The sequence below is a fragment of the Salvelinus fontinalis genome, chromosome 28 (assembly GCF_029448725.1).
Source record: "Salvelinus fontinalis isolate EN_2023a chromosome 28, ASM2944872v1, whole genome shotgun sequence".
Taxonomy (NCBI): Eukaryota; Metazoa; Chordata; class Actinopteri; order Salmoniformes; family Salmonidae; genus Salvelinus; species Salvelinus fontinalis.
Window position 1 is genome coordinate 20,526,363 of NC_074692.1, and position 21,815 is coordinate 20,548,177.

Consider the following 21,815-nt stretch of genomic DNA (forward strand, 5'->3'; position numbering starts at 1 on the left):
CTTCAGATGACATTCCCCTTTGCCAAACTATTCACCGGAAGAAACATGTTACAACAAATTAATTGCCAAAATATGAAAAAAGTGAGAAGCCCCAGACATCTTGTCTGGCACGTGTTTGCTCTGGCCACTCCATTCTCTCTCTGTACAGCAAGCGTATCCAAGCAACAAGATGCTTTCATACAAGACAGTGCTGTAGGTTCAATCGTTTCTGAAGTGAGTATTTTGCTGATCAACTACAACTGTCGATTAAATATTTAGCTAAAACAGGGCATTTATATTTTACATTGTTTATTCGTCTTATTTCTTCGTTGTGAAACAACTTGCTGCACCTCTAAAGAAACAGTCCACTTGCTAATAGCTAGCTAGTTAGCTTACGCTATCTAGCTAGCCAATTTATTATTGAACACTGTCATACCTTGCTAACGTTCGTAGAAGTAGGAACCTAAGTAGGTTTCAAATTAGACTTGCAGAAAATAGCAATTAAACGTAGCTAGATTGGGGGCGTAATACATTTAGATATTTTTCATCAACAAACTGACAACTAAGCACATTGTGCTCCAATCGTTTTTTTTCTGTTGCTAGCTACTGCCCCATGGTACCCATTCATTTCAAATTGCATTTGTTTGTTCTCTGAAAATACACCAGGCCTGTGATGAGTTGAGTCATGTCAGGTGTTGGAACCGAGATCAGTGACCCCTTGCCTAGCCTTCCAGAGGAGCAGCAGGCCAGAAATGGCCTCGACAAGGGTGAAGAGGATCTGCATCAGAGAAAAGAGGAGGATAGTAAAGGGGAGGGTGAAATGAGTGACTGTGTCAGTGGACAGCATGGGGAACCCAAGACAGATGATCAGAATCCAACTGTTTCTCAAGTCTACACAGCCACTAAAATGACACTGTTACCCAAGTCCCCTCATATAAAAACCCATGCACTGGTAAATTAAATTTGCTTTTTATCATACACATTTTTATTAAACTATATATCTAAGAAAAAAAGCACAATATCTGAAAAATGTAATGTGTTTGGTGACAGACACTGGAGTGGGCCTTTGGGATGAACAGGGCTCTTCCTGTCTTCAGCCTTCAGGACCAGGATCAACTGGTGATCCTGTATGGTTGCACCAATGTAGCCGTCATGTACGACCAAACATCAAATTCACAACATGTCCTTCAGGTAAGGCCCAGCAGTTGCCTAAATGCACTCACAAAGGTCAGAATTAGGCAAAAGCCTGTGGGTATAGGGAGTGAGTGCTATGTCTATGCTGTTAGGAATGCCAGTGTTCAATGGCAAAGATAAAGCCAATAATAACTGTTCAAGGCAAATAGTATTGCCATAAACTTGAAGGTCACCTTCCACAGGGTCACAGCAGCCCCATTTCGTGTTTGTGTGTGAGTGAGGACAGGCGCTGGCTGGTGACAGCAGACCGAGGACAGGAAAGTCTGGTGATCATTTGGGACTCCTTTTCAGGGTAGAACTATATTCTAGCAGTACATTTATATTTTTGATGTATTTGTTTCAATTTGTTATTCTGAAACAGTGGTTGTTTGGCTTGTGTTTCAGGATTCCTGTGCGGACATTATTTGACAGTCACCCTGAGGGCGGTGTTGCAGCTTTGGCACTGTCAAAGGAATCCAAATACCTGGTAACAGTTGGAGCTGGAGATGTTCAGGTAAGCTCAGTGTTGGGGAAGCTACAATGGAAATATAGTTTACCAAACTACCAATTACTTCACACTGGAAGAAGTTAAGCTACACAAAGCTACCCTAAAGAAAAATATAGTTTACTTAACTAAAGTTACTTTTAAAAAGTAGTTCACTACATCCAAACTACTTTGTGAAAAAGTATATCTAAATCTAAAACCTCTTTAAAATAGCATGCCGGCCAAAGTTAGTATTTATTTTCAGTAATACCAATTACCTCACCGAAGACATTCCTTAAAAATGTATACTCAGTCATAACAGACTTTATATGGGCAAATACATTTCATAGAATAAAAAGGAAAGTTTTACATCTTCCTAAGTCTGAGAGTGGTTTTAACCTTCCAGACTTGGAATTGTATCAACTCGCTACCCAAGGCTTTTACTTGCAACATATAGTTAAATGTACTGAAGAGGAGCAATGGGTACATATTGAAGATGTGCATGCTCATCCCCAGAATCTTTTTACGTGTCTATTTTCAAAGGATAAAGCTAAGAACATTAACAACTTCATAGTGAAGAACACTATAAAAGTATGGGAGAAAACGAAATGGATTCTACAAAAAACAATATCACTCCCAAAAACACACCCTTATGGAACAATCCTTGGATAGCTTTTCAGAATGAATCGATGAATTGGGCTACATGGAAAACTAAAGTCACAGAAACCATCAATGACTTGGTAACAGGAAATACATGTATTTCCATGACAGAATTAAAAATACATTTTGAACTGACCAATGTAGATAGTATTAGATACACACAACTTAAAAGTTACATATTGTCACGTTCTGACCATAGTTCTTGTGTGTTTTGCTTGTTTTAGTGTTGGTCAGGACGTGAGCTGGGTGGGCATTCTATGTTGTGTGTCTAGTTTGTCTGTTTCTATGTTTGGCCTAATATGGTTCTCAATCAGAGACAGATGTTTTGTGTTGTCTCTGATTGGGAATCATATATAGGTGGCTTGTTTTGTGTTGGGATTTTGTGGGTGGTAGTTTCCTTTCTCTGTGTTTTCTCTGCACCAGATAGGGCTGTATCGGTAAGCCACGTTTGTTATTTTGTAAGTGTTTTGTCTTGTTTATTAAAATCATGTTGAACACGAGCTACGCTGCGTCTTGGTCCGATCCCTGCTACACCTCCTCTTCAGACGAAGAGGAGGAGGGCTGCCGTTACACATATCACGAAGTGTTGATTTGAAACATCAGAGCAACCTTCAGGGAATCTTATTTGAGTCAGAAAAGGATGTTCATATGATAGGGAATATATATACCAGACCTTTGCAGAGAGCATATCCAACTAACAATCTCTTATTAAAAAAATATAAACTACTGGAACCAAGTTATAAAAACAGTTGATGTTGACACAGGATGGAGGGAAAGTTGGCGCGTAACTAATGAAATTACAGTTAATGAAAATGCATGCATAATCCACTACAAACTAATGTGTAGAATTTATTATATGAGACAAAATTCACACATTCTAAAGCACAAGGGCAGAGTCATGTCTCAAGTGTAAAACTAATAATGACTCAATAATCCATGCTTTCTGGGAATGCTATAAAGTCCAGAAGTTGTAGGCGGAGCTAGAAATGGGCTGTCAGAAGTATTACAATGTAAACTTACTTTTAATCCATCTGTCTGCATATTTCCAGACATGGCATATGGGAGTGTAGTTAGATAGAATAATGTGTAATTCAACTGAACCAGCCGAGCTGCTCTTTTTTTTTAAGGCCCATGTTAAAGTTGAGGGGAAACATAAATTGTGAAATCTAGTGCTTCAGTGCTTTTTTTTATGTTCGGATAAGTGTGTGTCCCAATTCATAATGTCTAGGTTAGAGGTCGACTGATTCATCGGCATGGCCGATTAATTAGGGCCGATTTCAAGTTTTCATAACAATTGGTAATCTGCATTTTTGGACGCCGATTACATTGCAATCCACGAGGAGACTGCGTGGCAGGCTGACCACCTGTTACGCGAGTACAGCAAGGAGCCACGGTAAGTTGCTAGCTAGCATCAAACTTATCTTATAAAAAACAATCTTAACATAATCACTAGTTAACTACACATGGTTGATGATATTACTAGTTTAACTAGCTTGTCCAACGTTGCATAATCAATGCGGTGCCTTTATCAACGAATCACAGCACATCAATGTGGTGCCTTTATAATTTATCATCGAATCACAGCCTACTTTGCCAAACGGGTGATGATTTAACAAAAGCGCATTCGCGAAAAAAGCACAATCGTTGCACTAATGTACCTAACCATAAACTTCAATGCCTTTCTTAAAATCAATACACAAGTATATATTTTTTTAAACCTGCATATTTAGTTTAAAGAAATTTATGTTAGCAGGTAATATTAACTAGGGAAATTGTATCGCTTCTCTTGCGTTCAGTGCAAGCAGAGTCTGTAACGATCGTCCTGGGAAGAAGGTGACCAAAACACAGCGTGGTAAGTGTTCATTTTATGAATGTAATCAAAACTGAACACTAAACAAAATAAGAACGAAAATGAAACAGTTCTGTCAGGTAATACACACAAAACAGAAAACAACTACCCACAAACACAGGTGGGAAAAGGCTACCTAAGTGTGGTTCTCAATCAGAGACAACGATAGACAGCTGCCTCTGATTGAGAACCACACCCGGCCAAACAAATAGAACTAGACAACATAGAACACAACATAGAATGCCCACCCCAACTCACACCCTGACCAACCAAAATAGAGACATAAAAAGGATATCTAAGGTCAGGGCGTGACAGAGTCAGGGTATATGCAGCAGCTTGTGCCGCCTGGCTCGTTGCGAATTAAAATACATTTATGTTAGCAGGCAATATTAACTAGGGAAATTGTGTCACTTCTCTTGCGTTCAGTGCAAGCAGAGTCAGGGTATATGCAGCAGTTTGTGCCGCCTGGCTCGTTGCGAACTGTGTGAAGACCATTTCTTCCTAACAAAGACCGTAATTAATTTGCCTGAATTTTACATAATTATGACTTAACATTGAAGGTTGTGCAATGTAACAGCAATATTTAGACTTAGGGTTGCCACCCGTTCGATAAAATACGTAACGGTTCCGTATTTCACTGAAAGAATTAACGTTTTGTTTTTCGGAATTATAGTTTCTGGATTTGACCATATTAATGACCTAAGGCTCGTATTTCTGTGTGTTTATTATATTATAATTAAGTCTATGATTTGATATCTGATAGAGCAGTCTGACTGAGCGGTGGTGGGCAGCAACATGCTCGTAAGCATTCATTCAAACAACCCTTTCCTGCGTTTGCCAGCAGCTCTTCGCAATGCTTGAAGCACAGCGCTGTTTATGACTTCAAGCCTATCAACTCCCGAGATTAGGCTGGCAATACTATAAGAACATCCAATAGTCAAAGGTATATGAAATACAAATGGTATATAGATAAATAGTCCTATAATTCCTATAATAACTACAACCTTAACCTTCTTAACTGGAAATATTGAAGACTCATGTTAAAAGGAACCACCAGCTTTCATACGTTCTCATGTTCTGAGCAAGGAAGTTAAACGTTAGCTTTTTTACATGGCACATATTGCACTTTTACTTCCTTCTCCAACACTATGTTTGCATTATTTAAACCAAATTGAACGTGTTTCATAATTTATTTGAGACCGAATTGTTTTTATTTATCTATTATATTAAGTTAAAATAAAAGTGTTCATTCAGTATTGTCTTAATTGTCATTATTACAAATATATATATAAAAATTGGCCGATTTTAATCGGTATCGGCTTTTTTTGGCCCACAAATAATCAGTATTGGCGTTGAAAAATCATAATCGGTCGACCTCTAGTTTAGGTGTATGTTGTTAATTGAACTTAAACACACAAACAGTGGACAGGACTTTCTGATCTGTTCACAGCGAGTTTGTATATGGGACTGGACAAATGAGACAGAGGATCCATTGTGTGTAACTGACCTCAACCCGGAGTATGGTTTTCAGGTAAGCTTTTATGGTCTCACTATATTTAAGATGGTGTATATAATTGAATACATTCATTTGATAATATCTGCAATAATGTATGACTTTACAACATGTTCTGATTTATATTCCTTTTCAGAATCACATAATTTTTAATCCCAACGACATCACTCAGCTGCTCAGCAACAGTGAGAGCCAAGTCTTATTTTACACCAGGGCAAGTACCACAGTTTTGTTTTGCTCTGGGTTTAACACTGCTACAGTTATCAGCTAGCGTTATAGTATATGATTGTCAGTTATATCTTTCAGGACAAACAGAACCTTGATTATATTGCCCCAGAGCTCTTGGACAAGGTAAGGACGCTACCTGTTTAGTTGTTTATAGAACCTGTAATCATGTCATTGTAATAATCATGTAATAATCTCACCTTTCACTCTCTGGTGGTTTTACCATCTTTTCAAAGACTTTCAACAAGGTTGTGGGCATGCTGAGCCAGTCTGTGTTCCACTGGAGGGGGCTTCAGGCCCTCTCGGCCACCTCCGCAGGCAACTTGGTGCTGTGGGACATGGTTAGGGCCTCCTCTACCTCAAGACCCCTCGTTAGGAGAGCCTGCAAGCTCATCCCCCTCCAGAAGGATGGCATTACCGTGCTCACTCTGACTGACAGGTGAACATGCAACATTTAAGGTTTCAAACAACGATGAAACAGGAGCTTTATCTTTCTGCTTGGAGTTCAACTCCCTTACCACTATTGAAGTATTGTTATTTGTATTGCAGCCTGGTATGTGTAGCTGTTGTTCTCTAACTGTTGCTCTCCTTGTATATCCCCATGGTCTTTGATTCCTTAGCTTCATTGTGACTGGTGACACTCTGGGCCATGTGAAATTCTATGATGAGAACTTCAAGCTCATCAGCTGGTACAGTGAATTCAACCTGGACCCAATCACATCAATCTCCTTCTCCAAGGAAGTTCCACCCAACAGCAGCCAGGGTTATCTGGATGACTGCACTCTGGAAGCCAAGATGTTTGTTATCCGGTGAGAATCAGTGTGATGCCAGTTTGTGCCCCAGTGTATGTGTAACGTATTTGCTTTGTCCTCCTTCCCCCTCTAAACCCCCCTCTCTTCTGTAGGAACTTTGTCCTGTCTACAGTCAGCTCGACGGTGGTACATGTGAATGCACAGGGTGGTGTGCTGCAGACGTTGCTGCGCGAGCATTGCGAGGCACTGCATGCTGTGGCCTGTCACCCCCAGCAACCAGTTGTTGCCATGGGTAGCCACAGTGGCATCCTGAAGGTGTGGGACTATGAGCGCAAGGTGTCCATCTGCAGCAGGGTCTTTGAGAAGGAGAGGCATATTCAGTGCATCACCTATGACCCCCAAGGTGACCCAGCAGAGGCTTTTTTTGTCTGTTTAATTTCCTATACAGTAAAATTATATTCATACGTAGAAAGATCTCACATTTTCTCAAATTCAATCTGTGGTGTATGGATAACTTCCCTTAGAACATATCTGTTCGTGTGTGAGTTGGCTCAGCTTTGACCAGGCTATCTTGTGTGTGAACAGTGGTGTAAAAATACTTTAAAGTACTACTTAAGTATTTTGAGGGGGTATCTGCACTTTACTATTTATACTTTTACTTTTACTCCACTACATTCCTAAAGAAAATAATGTACTTTTTACTCCATACATTTTCCCTGACACCCAAAAGTACTAGTTACATTTCAAAAGGCACAACAGAACATTTTTCCAATTCACACAATTATCAAGAGAAGAACCTGGTCATCCCTACTGCCTCTTATATGGCAGATTCACTAAACACAAATGCTTCGTTTGTAAATTATTTCTGAGTGTTGGAGTGTGCCCCTGGCTATCCGTAAAATAATAAAACAAGAAAACATGTTCATTCTGGTTTGCTTAATACAAGGAATGTGAAATGATTTAAACTTTTACATTTACTTTTGATAATTAAGTATATTTCAAACCAAATACTTTTAGACTTTTACTCGAGTAGTGTTTTACTGGGTGACTTTCACTTTTACTGAGTCATTTTCTATTAAGGTATCTTTACTTTTATTCAAGTATGACAATTGGGTACTTTTTCCACCACTGTGTGTGAATAGGATTTTATTTGGCGGTTGGCTTTGCCAGTGGATCTGTCCATATACTGGATGCTTGCACATTGCTGAGTGAGGCAGAGGAGCGCTTCAACTTCAGCCAAGACTGCATCACTCACATTACTTTCTCTCCAGACTCCCTCTACCTGGCCACAGCGGTGAGCAGACACACTATGTGGTTCTGGCATTGGGATAGGGAAAGTAACAGGTTTGAGCCCTCTACCTTGAAGCCTTATAATCAAACTGAAGTTGCATTTTCCCCTCCTGTTTTGTTGCTACTGTCAGGATGCTGGAAGAGCGGTGATGGTGTTCTGCTTGTACACCGGTAAGAGCATGCAGCGCTGGAAATACCTGGGGAGACACCACTCCCACTATAAGCCCATCAGGGACCTCCTATTTGGGGTGTACCTGGACAGCACCCATCCCAGACTACTCTCCCTGGGCATGGACCGCAGGCTGGTGAGTCCCAATCCCTCACACTTATTATAGGAGGACTCTGGTTTACTTACATGCCATGTTTCTTCACATGCTGAACCACTAGACATGCTGACTCACTTTGGATAACTTTGCCTTGGTGTGTGGTGGTGATTGCCCAGGTGGAGTATGACCTGCAGAACAGCAAAGTCAAGGATGAGCTGCTGATCCTGAGCTCTGAGCGCATTGAGCAGAGCGCTGTGCCCACCTGTATGGCCTGGTACCCACCCCTCACCACAGAGGACTTCCTGCTCACCGCCTCGGACCTTTACAAAATGAAGCTTTTCAACAGCACCACCAAAATGTGCAGGTCAGCGGCCAAATAACATAGTCTGTAAAAGCAAGATTAGTACTCTTAGTTTTGGCCATCTCTGTGTCATTGGGGTGTAGTATGAAGGCCACAAATTAATACTTCTGGTTTCTCTTGCAGAAAGACACTCCTTGGCCCCACATACGGGTCTCCAGTTGAAAAGATGACCATGCTTCCATTTTCTAAGGACCATGACCCTAGGGCTCATTACATGGCATACATCACAAAAGACAAGGTAAATGTTGATTCACTCCCAATCATATCAAACCACCTTCTCCTAAGTTAGATCAAATATGTCTTAATTTAAGGGGCCAGATTTGTTGCCTAATGAAGAGATACTGGTTTCAGTGTAACTTGTCATTGTTATTTTTCAAGGTGGGTGTCCAGATTCTGCCCATTGATGGGAACCCCCACAAGTCCTCTGCTCTGATCTGCCACCCAACAGGGGTGTCTGCTATGGCCTGCTCCTATGACAGTCGATATGTCTTCACTGCTGGGGGGTCTGACTGCACAGTCCTCTCATGGGAGATTAGTTTAAAGTGAGTAAGTAGACCCTTCACTGAATAGACCGTTGAGTTGTCCTGTTGAACTGAATCGTTATTTCTTGTTGTGTGTTTAGTGCATTAGAGGCTGCTGCATCCCTGGGTGGAAAAGAGCTGATCCCCTTCTACAGCCTCCTGGATGGAGGGAGAGACGGGGAACTGTTTAGAGTAGGTTAAAGTGATATATTTATCATGTAACCATCAATATTCATAACTGTATAGAGTGGGTACATCAGTTGTTATGGCTGCGCAATACTTGTTTGTTCTGACATTTTCATTTTTCTCTTTAGGAAATGGAGGACTTTTTCTATTACTGTCAGCTGCGTAACCAAGGCATTGACTCCATGGAGATGCGACAGGTGTCCACCCGAATCCCCCTAGCAGAGGTCCCCTTTGTCATGAGGGCTCTGGGCTTCTTCCCCACTGAGCAAGAGGTACAAAGTCCTCAATGAGGACTAATGTGATGACTAGGCTAATTTGGAAACGATTGATCAATCTATGTCTTTGATCCTTTTCTGTTTTCTTACCTGTTTTTCAGTGATAATAACATCTTCAGTTCTAACAATGAGTTAAGTTCAGTATAGAAAGAGTAATGTTTGTTGATCATGACTCTATCCAGCTGGAGGACATGCAGAACGAAGTCAAGTTCAGCAGGTATGCTGAGTCTGGGAGATATGTGACTAATGTAGACCTGGAGGAGTTCATTAAGCTCTACGTCAACCACCGGCCAGCGTTTGGCATCTCTAGGAAGGAACTGCTTCACACCTTCCAGGTCCTGGGTGACTCCTATGTGATGGGAGAGCCTGTGGTGAACAAGAACGAGCTGCTGGAACTCCTCCAGGACAGAGGTGTGCTAGTGTAGTTGCCTGTAAATCTGCATCTTCTTAGTCCCCACACATTTCTGGTTGCTGTGTCTATAATTCTATGCAGGGTAGTGTCAGTATCTACAATTTGCAAGCGTTATGTACTTATGTTCCTTTGTTCGGTGTCAGTGATGGGATTTCATTCTAATAACATGTCAACCCTGTTTTTGCCTCAGGGGAACACATGACTGAAAATGAGCTGGCAGAATGTTTCACCACACTGGTAGGACTAAATACAGAAGGGGGGGGGGCTGAGCTGGGAGCTTTTGAATGTGATGGTATGTATCACCATGTTCAGTTTAGAGTAGTATCTAAAAATCTCATAATGAGACGGAAATTACACGGTTATGATAGTCTACCATTAAAACTGTGTGTGTGTGTTGGACAGATGCAGAAGATGTGTTGGAGAGTGAGATCCCAGAGAAGATTTCCATGGAAACATTTGCAAGTGATATCCTGGGATTCCCCATTTATATTAAAGATATTCTTCACTCCCAAGAGGGAATGTTGTCCCCCTCAGGATCAGAAGTTGTATAGGAATTACATGTACTCCATGTGAGAGTGTGGGGCTCATTCTATAAAAGACTCATGGGAAGATTGTAGTTCATGAAGCACCCACAAACATGATTGACAGCCATTTCCTTATGGGTGTAGTTTGATATGACCTTTTATTGGATATAAATTGCTAATAAAGATAAATTGAAAACATCAGATTATGATATATTAAAAATTTAGAAACATTTAATTGCAAATGTGTTTAATTTATTAATCCGCTATAAGTGTTTACCTTATTGTGTCAAGTAAAAAAGTATAATTAATTCATCAATAGCCTATGCAGTAACTAACTTTCTGGGAGACTTTCAAAATAAATGCCAAAAAACTCGTCTGAAATAGTGCAACTTCTCTCCTGACTGTCAACAAAAACACCCAAAAAGTGTGCGTGCAAGCCATTGAGCAATAAAATAACTGTAGAAGCGCTTTGCGCTGTTAACGGCGCAGGCGCGTTACTTCCTCCTAGAGCTCTCTTCGGTGTGTTTGCGTTGTGTCTAAACTGCCGGCGAGTTTAACAAAATATTTTACCAATAGCAGCTATGTCGGGCAGGTCGGTCCGCGCGGAGACACGGAGTAGGGCGAAAGATGACATCAAGCGGGTTATGGCTGCTGTTGAGAAAGTACGAAATTGGTAAGAGGGAACGCGTTATCTAAGAGAGCAGCAATGCTAGTGGGGGAGGAGAGACCAGGAGAAGAAAGAACGAAATACACACTAAATCAAATTTTGTCGGATGATACCTCGGCTCAGGTGTATTGCACCCTCTCGCCTTGATCTGGGAGGAGGTCGCCGCTTAAAACAATTATAATGTAGGAATATTACATCTATTCATACAAAAATGTGGGTTGAACCTAGAAGCCATTTCGTTCCAGTTAGATGAAGCCTTTGCTGTTCAAGCATTCTGTAATGCACTAGAAGCCTGGTAGATTACTGCTTTTTCACCGCTCAAATGGTATCAATATTAATTTCAGAGCCGTAGTTCGACGACAGCGGTATAGTGAGAATAGTTTATGTTCGCGGGAATTTAAATTTAGCGCTTGGAGAGGTTCGTTCTTTTGTGTCCTCCAAATAGAGGGAGCGCGTGCGGTGGTGGTGGCTACACGAACTGTGCAAAACCCGAATTGTTTTACAATTTTATTTTGCATGACTAATAATAGGCCCCTATAGTTCAATTAAATTTAAATTTATAGAGTTTACTGTCATGTGGATTTGCTTACAAGTAGCCCAAATGTATAATCACCACTAAATTTATCCGAAATAATTGATTTGAGGCTATAATAGGCTGTCATTGGGTCTAGAAAGAAGTAACAACAAATTCCTAAACCTCAAATGAACTTGCCAAAGTAAATGTATCATGACATTTTCTATTGGGAATTGTAATTTTTAAATTGATAGTTAACTAAAATATTGGGTTTTGTTGACATTTCAAATTGAATACATCAATTGCAAACAAGTGTTATTAATTCCTTGTGTAACTAATGCAGGGAGAAGAAATGGGTAACTGTCGGCGACACATCCTTGCGAATCTACAAGTGGGTGCCTGTGACCGAACCTAAGTCAAATGATGTAAGTCGTCCACAGGGTGTTTGGGGGCACCACATTTGCTTAATAGTTTTTGCAGATCCTTGTGCTTAATAGTTTTTGCAGATCCATGTGCTTCCTTTCCTCATGTCTTTTCCAATTCCTAATGACATAAACTGGTCCACAATTATCTATTATATTGAGATAAAGTACATCATTATGTAATTCTTAATAAATCTGTAATAAATAGCGCCACTTCAGCATTGTATGTGCTATCTTGCAAAAGAGCAAAAATAAGAAGAAAGCCAACAATGACAAGTATGGGTCGGAGATCACAACACCAGAAAACAGCTCCTCTCCCGGAATGATGGATATGCATGGTAAGCTAAAAAGGGCAAAAATACTTTAAATTATGTTCTTTGGTTCAATAATAGTTGTAAATTCATCTGTCACTTTCTGTATCTCTCAGATGATAACAGTAACCAGAGCTCCATTGCTGACTGCTCTCCCATGAAGCAGGAGAACAGCAACAGTGCCAGCCCTACCCAAGAGGCCATGGCAACTTCCCAGAGTGACAGCATCGAGGCTAAGAGTGACCAGAGTCAGTCCCCTGGCAAAGAGCAGCTGAAGAGCACAGACAGCAAGAGTGGTCAGTATATATGCTACCGAGCACAGAAAGGGAGAGCGCTGCCTTAGTTTCAACTAAACCATACCATATACAAACTGCAACTTGTCCTCATTAGCCCTGCTCTTGTTCTTACCTCGAGGTATTTTCTAAGAGTAGTGCCAACTTGTCAAAAAATATGGTTTAACTTGACAGGCAGACTGCTTTCACCCAGCCCTCATAATCCTGGAATTGCACTGCTGTCTCAAGGTCAAAAGGGTACATGTTATGGCTTGTAGTGATGAGGTTCATAAAGAACATTAGGTGAACAAAATGTTCTTCAGTCTTCACCAATGTCAAGCAACATTTCTAAGAATTAACCCATCACCATACAGAGAATGGCTTTGAAAACATTGAGCAAGTTTTTGTTTAAATATTTCATCTAAAGATTCATATTGACAAACCATAATCAATGATGAGGTTATAGAATATATAATTAAATGCTAAACATGGCAGTATTGTAAAAGAGGGCATCTACGGTGAGATTTGTTCAAGTCTGAGCATGTACTTTGAGCAACAAGAGTTGGTCAAATACACTATATACACAAAAGTTTGTGGACACCCCTTCAAATTAGTGGAGTCAGCTATTTCAGCCACACCCGTTTCTGACAGGTGTATAAAATTGAGCACACAGCCATGCAATCTCCATAGATTAATATTGGCAGTAGAATGGCCTTTCTGAAGAGCTCAGTGACTTAGCACCGTCATAGGATGCCACCTTTCTAACAAGTCAGTTCGTCAAATTTCTGCCCTGATAGAGCTGCCCCGGTCAACTGTAAGTGCTGTTATTGTGAAGTGGAAATGTTTAGGAGCAATAACGGCTCAGCCACGAAGTGGTAGGCCAATCAAGCTCACAGAACGTGGCTGCAGAGTACTGAAGCACTTAAAAATCGTCTGTCCTCGGTTGCAACACTCACTACCGAGTTCCAAACTGCCTCTGGAAGCACCGTCAGCACAATAACTGTTCGTCGGGACATTAATGAAATGGGTTTCCATGGCCGAGCAGCCACAGACAAGCCTAAGATCACCGTGCGCAATGCCAAGCATCGGCTGGAGTGGTGTAAAGCTCGCCACCATTGGACTCTGGCGCAGTGGAAATGCATTCTCTGGAGTGATAAATCACGCTTCGCCATCTGGCAGTCCAATGGCGGAATCTGGGTTTGGTGGATGCCAGGCTAACGCTACCTTCCACAATGCATAGTGTCAACTGTAAAGTTTGATGGAGGAAGAATAATGGTCTGGGGCTGTTTTACATGGCTCAAGCTACGCCCTTTAGTTCCAGAGAAGGGAAATCTTAACGCTACACTATACAATGACATTCTATACGATTCTGTGCTTCCTACTTTGTGGCAACAGTTAGTTGGGGGAAGACTCTTTCCTGTTTCAGCATGACAATGCCCCCATGAACACAGCGATGTCAATACAGAAATGGTTTGTCAAGATCGGTGTGGAAAAACTTGACTGGCCTGCACAGAGCCCTGACCTCAACCCCATCAAACAGCTTTGTGATGAATTGGAACACTGACTGCACTAACGTTCTATCGGCTGAATGGAAGCAAGTCCGCAGCAATGTTCCAACATCTAGTGGAGAGCCTTCCCAGAAGAGTGGAGGCTGTTATAACAGCAAAGGGGAACCAACTCCAAAGTAATGTCCATGATTTTGGAATGAGATGTTCAACAAGCACGTGTCCATATACTCTTGGTCATGTCGTGTATTTGGAGAACAGTTTAGCTGTTATGTACTCGACTGGCGAGAAGATTGTTTGTTCCTCTTGTGGGCTTGAACAAAGGATTTCACTAAGGCTTACTGTAGTTTCTGTAGTAATGAGCTGTTAAAACGGTCTGCCATGCTAATGCCGTTTGAGGACAGAGTTCAAAACTCAATAAACTACAATATGTCCACTTGTCATTGATGCAGTTATTACCACGTCATAAGCTAAACACCCTTGAAAAGAGTATTTAGCATAATCCAATATCAACCCTTTGTTCTGTACCTGGATGTGACTCCGCATTGTCTTTCTTGCCACAAGATGGTGCTGTAATGTAGACTTTGAAGTCGGCTACAATAGGGTATTTGTGTCATCACCCAGAATTGGTCATGTCATTTTGGAGAAAATGCAGGTTAATAAATCTTCCTGGGACATTTCGCAAACAGGCCTTGTCTACCAAGTCCTGCGATAATACACACCAAGCAAGGTCACTGATTGCCGACTGAAGTTGAAACTATTGTGGAAAGTGAATAACACAGCAAATTCACTTTGGTGACCCTTATTGGAATTTTATGTTCTCTTTTAATCAGAACTGTTACAGAAGTAGTAGGAATAGTATACAAACACTTGTCTTGCTTTAAGCAAATAGAATAAGAAAACATCTTGTCTCCCATGGTTATTCACTGAGACAGACTTTCTGGTATTGCAGGAAATGTTCACCCCTCAGCATTTTCAAACACAAGCACACCTAAGAGAGACCGAAGGTCCACAGGAAGGAATGAACCATCCTCGGACACTCCTCAAGATTCTCAGGTGCTCCCCTCCACCACCATCCAAGACTAGAATGTCTTTGTACAGGTACAGTGCATTCGGAAAGTGTTCAGCCTCCTTGACTTTTTCCACATTTTGTTACATTACAGCCTTATTCTATATATTTTTTAAATGTCCTCAATCTACACATAATACCCCATAATGACAAAGAAAAAACAGATTGAAATTTTTTGCTAATTTATTGAAAATGAAACATAACTTATTTACATATTCAGACCCATTGCTATGAAACTCTAAATTCAGCTCAGGTGCATCTTGTTTCCATTGGTCATCCTTGATGTTTCTTCAACTTGATTGGAGTCCACCTGTGGTAAATTCAATTGACTGGACATGATTTGGAAAGGCACACACCTGTCCATATAAGGTCCCACAGTTGAAAGTGCATATCAGAGCAAAAACCAAGCCATGAGGTCGAAGGAATTGTCCGTAGAGCTCAGACAGGATTGTGTCGAGGCACAGATCTGGGGAATGGTACCAAAAAATGTCTGCAGCATTGAAGGTCCCCAAGAACACAGTGGCCTCCATCATTCTTAAATGGAAGAAGTTTGGAAGCACCAAGACTCTTCCTAGAGCTGGCCACCCGGCCAAAAACTGAGCAATCGAGGAAGAAGGGCCTTGGTCAGGGAGGTAACCAAGAACCCGATGGTCACTCTGACAGAGTTCCTCTGTGGAGATGGGAGAACCTTCCAGATGAACAACCTTCTCTGCACTCCACCAATTAGGCCTTTATGGTAGAATGGCCAGACGGAAGCCACTTCTCAATAAAAGGCACGTAAATGCCCGCTTTGAGTTTGCCAAAAGGCACCTAAAGGACTCTCGAACCATGAGAAACAAGTTTCTCTGGTCCGATGAAACCAAGATTGAACTCCTTGGCCTGAATGCCAAGCGTCACGTCTAGAGGAAACCTGGCACTATCTCTACAATGAAGCATGGTGGTGGCAGCATCATGGTGGTGGCAGCATCATGCTGTGTTTTTTCTTTCAGAGGCAGGGACTGGGAGAATAGTCAGAATCTAGAGAAAGATGAATGGAGCAAAGTACAGAGAGATCCTTGATGATAACTTGCTCCAGAGCGCTCAGGACCTCAGACTGGGGGCGAAGGTTCACTTTCCAACAGGACAACGACCCTAAGCACACTGCCAAGACAAGGCAGGAGTGGCTTGGGGACAAGTCTCTGAATGTCCATGAGTGGCCCAGCCAAAGCCTGGACTTGAACCCAATCTAACGTCTCTGAAGAGACCTGAAAACAGCTGTGCAGCAACGCTCCCCATACAACCTGACAGAGCTTGAGAGGATCTGCAGAGAAGAATGGGAGAAACTCCCCAAATACAGGTGTGCCAAGCTTGTTGCGTCATACCCAAGAAGACTCGAGGCTGTAATCGCTGCCAAAGGTGCTTCAACAAAGTACTGAGTAAAGGGTCTGAATGCTTATTTAAAAGTGACGTTTCAGGGTTTTTTTTTTATACATTTGCAAAAATGTCTACACCTGTTTTTGCTTTGTCATGGGGTATTGTGTGTAGATTGATGGGGGGCAAAAAACGATTTGATCCATTTTAGAATAAGACTGTAATGTAACAATGTGGAATATGTCATGGGGTCTGAACTTTCTGACTGCACTGTAACTGCCAAAATAAAGGAAACACTTGAGTAAATGAGGGATACAAAGTATATTGAAAGCAAGCGCTTCCACACAGGTGTGGTTCCTGAGTTAAGTAAGCAATTAACATCACATCATGCTTAGGGTCATGTATAAAAATGCCCAGTTGCCTATTATTTTGATTACCATGGCTAGAAGAGATCTGTGACTTTTAGGGGGTTTAAAGGGTGTGTCTGTCTCAGTTACCAGAGCTCAACCCAATTGAACACTTGAGAGATTCTGGAGCGGTGCCAGAGACTGCATTTTCCACCACAATCAACAAACACCAGATGGAATTTCTCGTGGAGGAATGGTGTCACCTCCAATAGCGTAGATCCTACAAGTGTCTGGAACTTTAAGGCGCATTGAAGCAGGCCGTGGTGGCCCAACACCCTACGTTGGTGTTTCCTTTATTTTGGCAGTTAACTGTATGTTTTAGTCAATTAGAAATTTGATTGATGCAGTATAATGAAACTAATTTTGACATTAGTATTTTTAATATGAGAAGCTTAAATGTTTCTTGAAATATTTTTTTTTTTTGCAGGAATCTGAAGATGGCACTCCTCCCAATAAGAAGGGGAAGTTGGATTTCCTCAAAAGTAGCTAACTTATCTTTTACCATCACCAATTCCTTGATCTGTTGCCATGTCCTCAGCCCTCCTGTGTCTTAATTTCTTTATTCTTCTGAATTGGTCCAAGTGGAGTCCAGCACCCACCTCTACCCCAAAAAAGACTTTAAAACTTAAACTAAACCAGGATCAGCTGGATGGGGCAGTGTCAACCTAAACTGCAGCTAAATCTCATTTTGCCACACATCCTCTATTTTTGTTCTTTAGTATATGTACATATATTTAGATGTAGTTTTTGTTCATGCGGGTCAACACACTGTTTGAATCCTCTTAAAACTGTTGGTTCTGCTGCTGTTCTGTTTATTACTTTGACAGTAAAACATTTAGTTAATTTAACTAAAGACAACACCTACATATTTAGTGCCACTCAGTCAGTCGCATATCTATTTCCTTTTCTCCTCTTATGGAAACTCACTTGTAGCATAGTGCTGCTACCAGATTAGTTGTGTACCTTGAATTACCAGAATAATGAAAAACGTGTTGATTTGTTTAAATCGTATGTATACTTCACTCTGGTATAACAAGTGCTCAGTTTTCATTAACCTGTAAAGCATTTTTCAGTGTATATGTAGGCTGTTTGGTTATAGATGGCTCTTTGAATACCTCACTGGAGTCCAGCAGTGCTGGCAACACTATGTATAGATTATTAAACTAAGTATAACCTTTTATTTGCAAAATGTAAGTAGCCTAAATAGTTGTTTCCTCGTTAGCCTTTGCCCAACTAAAATGTCTTTTTAAATTATAGCCTGGCTACAGAAAGTCAAATGTTGACTATTGTCTTTTGGGACCCTTATGTTATTGTACATACATTTCAGTTGGTTTTAGCTAACTAGCCTATTTATTCCACATATTGATTCTATACTGTAAAAATGTGTTTAAACCTGTTACACAGCTACAATGCAGAGTGTAGGCAGCATGTTGCCATATCATGTACACCAAGGTTCCCCAACTGGCAGGCTGAGTTTGCCTCACAGGTAGTTTTATTTGGCCCCAGAAGTTTTCTAAACAAAACAATTTTATATGGTGCATTTGCGAAGTACTCAGACCCCTTGACCTTTTCCATATGTTTATACAATAAAGCCTTATTGTAAAATGGATTAAGGAAAAAAATACATTTCGTATTTAATCAATTTTAGGAAAAGGCTGGAACGTAACAAAATGTGGAAAAGGTCAAGGGGTCTGAATACTTTCCGAGTGCACTTATACGGAATTTTCCTTGCTGGACCTGACTGTAAAAACACCAGGAAATCAGCACCAAGTTATTTTCATTTTGGAAATAGAGACACGTGATCGTATTCAAACGTAAGCAAGGTTTGACATTGTTTTAGTCAAATATCTGTTGCAGTCGTCAAATTATTTGTAATTATGTCCCGACCATTCGCTCAAGAAAAAAATCGGAATTTAGTTGATTATCCCTGATGTACACACATGAAACAAGTATTTAGCTATGTCCATAAAGCAATCAAGATTAAACCTGAACATATGCAATTTACAAACAACGAAAGTCAGATACTCCTAGTCTGGGTACCAGTCTCTGTAACATTCTACTGTTTGTATTCCATGTCTGCCAAACATGTCATAGGGTGGAATTAAATAGCTAGCTATTTACGCCTGCTACGTTAGGTTAGCTGAACAGAGACTGGCAACCAGGCTAGTTATTTTGAGCCTGCTGCTCTCGAGTGGAGGGTGTTTCTGTGACTCCATCCAATCACGTTTGCAGACATGACGGAGCAGTTGGTCCCACTGGAAATCCCTCGACACTAGCAGCACTTGTGTTAGCTGATGCTAGCCTACCAAAAAAAGAGGATATACTCCAAAGACTGGCTGCCAACAATTCAACGTGTATATCTCAAAGGGTCAAACAACACGGGAAAATGTATTCGAACGAGCAAAGTATCATGCATAAATAATTCACTTTTCTTTGTTTTAACTCGCGAACTATGAGAACAGCTAGCAAATAGGTCCAGAATAACAGCTAGCTAAGATATGGCTACCACTAGGGAGCTAAGACAATACCGACGTTCCACGGTGAGTGTCAAACAGGAGCAGGACGATGACTCGGACACGGAGGAGTCTAATTTGGGGATTAAGAAATCGGATGGACGAGAGTCACAGATAATCCACAGTGGTCATTTCATGGTGTCCTCGCCGCACATTGAACACCCACCAAAAAAAGGCTACGACTTTGACACAGTCAACAAACAAACCTGTCGGACGTATCACTTCGGGAAGACCAGCACATCACATCTCTCCATTGACGCGTCCTTAACAAAACTTTTCGAATGCATGACCCTTGCATACAGGTTTGTGTCTTCATTGCTTCTCATCGTAAATAAACTAAAAGTTTAGCTAACTAGATATCAAGTTAGCTGCCTGGCTTTTGAAAGGCCAACAATGCAAGCATGTACCACCATGGCATTTAAAGATGGGCTACATTTTGAACTATGACTTGGGTTCAAAATTGTGTTTTATTAAGTTAAGGGTTTTCAATACCTAGCTACCAAATTATCCCAAGTTAGCAGTTGTTTTGTTTTCTATTTAAGCAAAACACAAATTGGACGAGTATTTACTTTTCCAGTATCTGTCTCGAGCATCAGAATCCACGCCCAAAGACAAAGCATGAGGTGTAGCTAGTCACGAGTCTACATTTCCAGAACAATTTTCTAAATATTATAGGCTACAGTAGTGCCATAAAACAAGCCGCATACAGTCTAATGCTTGATATGTAATAATTCCAATAACTGCAACAGTTGCATGTGGAGTCCAATGCCAGATGAGAATCAAATACATGTATATTCTTCAAATGCTTCGTAAACAACAAGTGTCGACTAACAGTGAAATGCCTTCTTAGGGGCACTTCCCAACAATGCAGAGAGAAAATTGAGAAATTATAGAAAAGTAAAAGATAATGTACCTTGGTCTCATAGACTAGAAGTAACAATAGTAAATGTAAATCCGAGTGGCTCAAATTAGTATATGTTACGTTTGGTATGGTTACAGCTACTTAAATTAAAAACGAGTAGGGTGGATGGTTCGCCTAATTTCAGTTTGTGACAAAACAAGCAAGTATAATGTAGATTCATTGTACCATCTAACTCGTTGTGAAACATATTTTCCATAAATAAAAAATATTGTATTTTCAGCTGTTTGAAGTTGGTGCTCAAAACCGAAAGTAAAATATCCAAAAACAAAACTTAAGCACTGGAAGCGTAGAAGAATGACAGTAAAACAATTAAGCATAAGAAACAAGGTTTTGAAGTGTTTGTCCTATAGCTAGTTGATACAGTACATTGGGAAAGTATTCAGACCCCCCCCCCCCCCCCTTCAGACTTTTCCCACATTTGTTACGTTACGGCCTTATTCTAAAATGTATAAATTATTCCCCCCCCTCAATCTACACACAATACCCCATAATGACAAAAAAACAAGGTTTTTCGAAATTGTTGTGTGGGGGGGGGGGGGATATTACGTAAGTATTCAGACCCTTTACTCAGTACTTTGTTGAAGCACCTTTGGCAGCGATTACAGCTTTGAGTCTTCTTGGGTATGAAGCTACAAGCTTGGCACACCTGTATTTGGAGAGTTTCTCCCATTCTTCTGCAGATCCTCTCAATCTCTGTCAGGTTGGATGGGGAGTGTCGCTGCACCGCTATTTTCAGGTCTCTCCAGAGATGTTAAATCGGGTTCAAGACCGGGCTCTCTGCTGGGCCACTCAAGGACCTTGTCCCGAAGCCACTCCTGCGTTGTCCTGTTGGACGGTGAACCTTCGCCCCAGTCTGAGGTCCTGAGCGATCTGGAGCGGGTTTGTATCAAGGATCTCTCTGTACTTTGCTCTGTTCATCTGCCCCTAGATCCTGACTATTCTCCCAGTCCCTGCCTCTGAAAAACATCCCCACAGCACGATGCTGCCACCACCATGCTTCAACGTAGAGATGATGCCAGGTTTCCTCCACATTCAGGCCAAAGAGTTCAATCTTGGTTTCATCAGACCAGAGAATCTTGTTTTTCATGGTCTGAGAGTCGTTTAGGTGCCTTTTGGCAAACTCCAAGCGGGCTGTGAAGTGTATTTTACTGAGGAGCGGCTTCTGTCTGGCCACTACCATAAAGGCCTGATTGGTGGAGTGCTCCAGAGATTGTTGTCCTTCCGGGAGGTTCTCCCATCTCCTGTAATCGCTGCCAAATATGCTTCCACAAAGTACTGAGTAAACGGACTGAATACTTATGTAAATGTGATATTAAAGTTTTTTTAAATTATTATTACATTTGCAAACATTTCTAAAACTGTTTACATTATTGTGTGTAGATTGATGAGGGGG

The 21,815-nt window shown here is 41.1% G+C and overlaps 3 protein-coding genes across 6 annotated transcripts in view; all 3 read left to right on the top strand.

The window, feature by feature from the left end:
- Positions 1 to 37: 37 nt before the first annotated feature.
- On the top strand, positions 38 to 10,700 carry cfap251 (cilia and flagella associated protein 251). 2 transcript variants are annotated; one of them, XM_055886962.1, is made up of 21 exons: positions 38 to 213; positions 646 to 931; positions 1,030 to 1,170; positions 1,356 to 1,465; positions 1,558 to 1,666; positions 5,596 to 5,676; positions 5,795 to 5,872; positions 5,965 to 6,009; positions 6,120 to 6,322; positions 6,504 to 6,692; positions 6,788 to 7,038; positions 7,778 to 7,929; positions 8,057 to 8,230; positions 8,368 to 8,555; positions 8,676 to 8,790; positions 8,931 to 9,094; positions 9,175 to 9,265; positions 9,388 to 9,531; positions 9,717 to 9,945; positions 10,137 to 10,238; positions 10,349 to 10,700. In XM_055886962.1, the coding sequence occupies exons 2-21, from the start codon at positions 665 to 667 to the stop codon at positions 10,495 to 10,497; spliced, it is 2,982 nt and encodes a 993-aa protein (XP_055742937.1). In that variant the 5' UTR covers positions 38 to 213; positions 646 to 664; the 3' UTR covers positions 10,498 to 10,700. The 2 variants fall into 2 exon arrangements, with proteins under 2 accessions (XP_055742937.1, XP_055742938.1); XM_055886963.1 differs by lacking the exons at positions 38 to 213; positions 646 to 931 and having other exon boundaries at positions 1,077 to 1,170; positions 1,391 to 1,465.
- An 89-nt stretch (positions 10,701 to 10,789) lies between these two features.
- On the top strand, positions 10,790 to 18,270 carry LOC129826344 (B-cell CLL/lymphoma 7 protein family member A-like). Of its 3 annotated transcripts, none has more exons than XM_055886970.1 (6): positions 10,790 to 11,143; positions 11,995 to 12,076; positions 12,282 to 12,411; positions 12,501 to 12,680; positions 15,114 to 15,217; positions 17,415 to 18,270. In XM_055886970.1, exons 1-6 carry the CDS (start codon positions 11,052 to 11,054, stop codon positions 17,475 to 17,477), a joined length of 651 nt encoding a protein of 216 aa, XP_055742945.1. In that variant the 5' UTR covers positions 10,790 to 11,051; the 3' UTR covers positions 17,478 to 18,270. The 3 variants fall into 3 exon arrangements, with proteins under 3 accessions (XP_055742945.1, XP_055742946.1, XP_055742947.1); XM_055886971.1 differs by having other exon boundaries at positions 10,923 to 11,143; positions 12,318 to 12,411; XM_055886972.1 differs by lacking the exon at positions 10,790 to 11,143 and adding an exon at positions 11,169 to 11,319.
- A 101-nt stretch (positions 18,271 to 18,371) lies between these two features.
- Positions 18,372 to 21,815, top strand: part of mlxip (MLX interacting protein) — a 39,709-nt gene continuing 36,265 nt past the window's right edge. Inside the window, exon 1 of the mRNA XM_055886964.1 lies at positions 18,372 to 19,802. Within this exon, the coding sequence (XP_055742939.1) occupies positions 19,486 to 19,802 (317 nt within the window). The 5' untranslated portion in view covers positions 18,372 to 19,485. The remainder of the gene's footprint in view (positions 19,803 to 21,815) is intronic.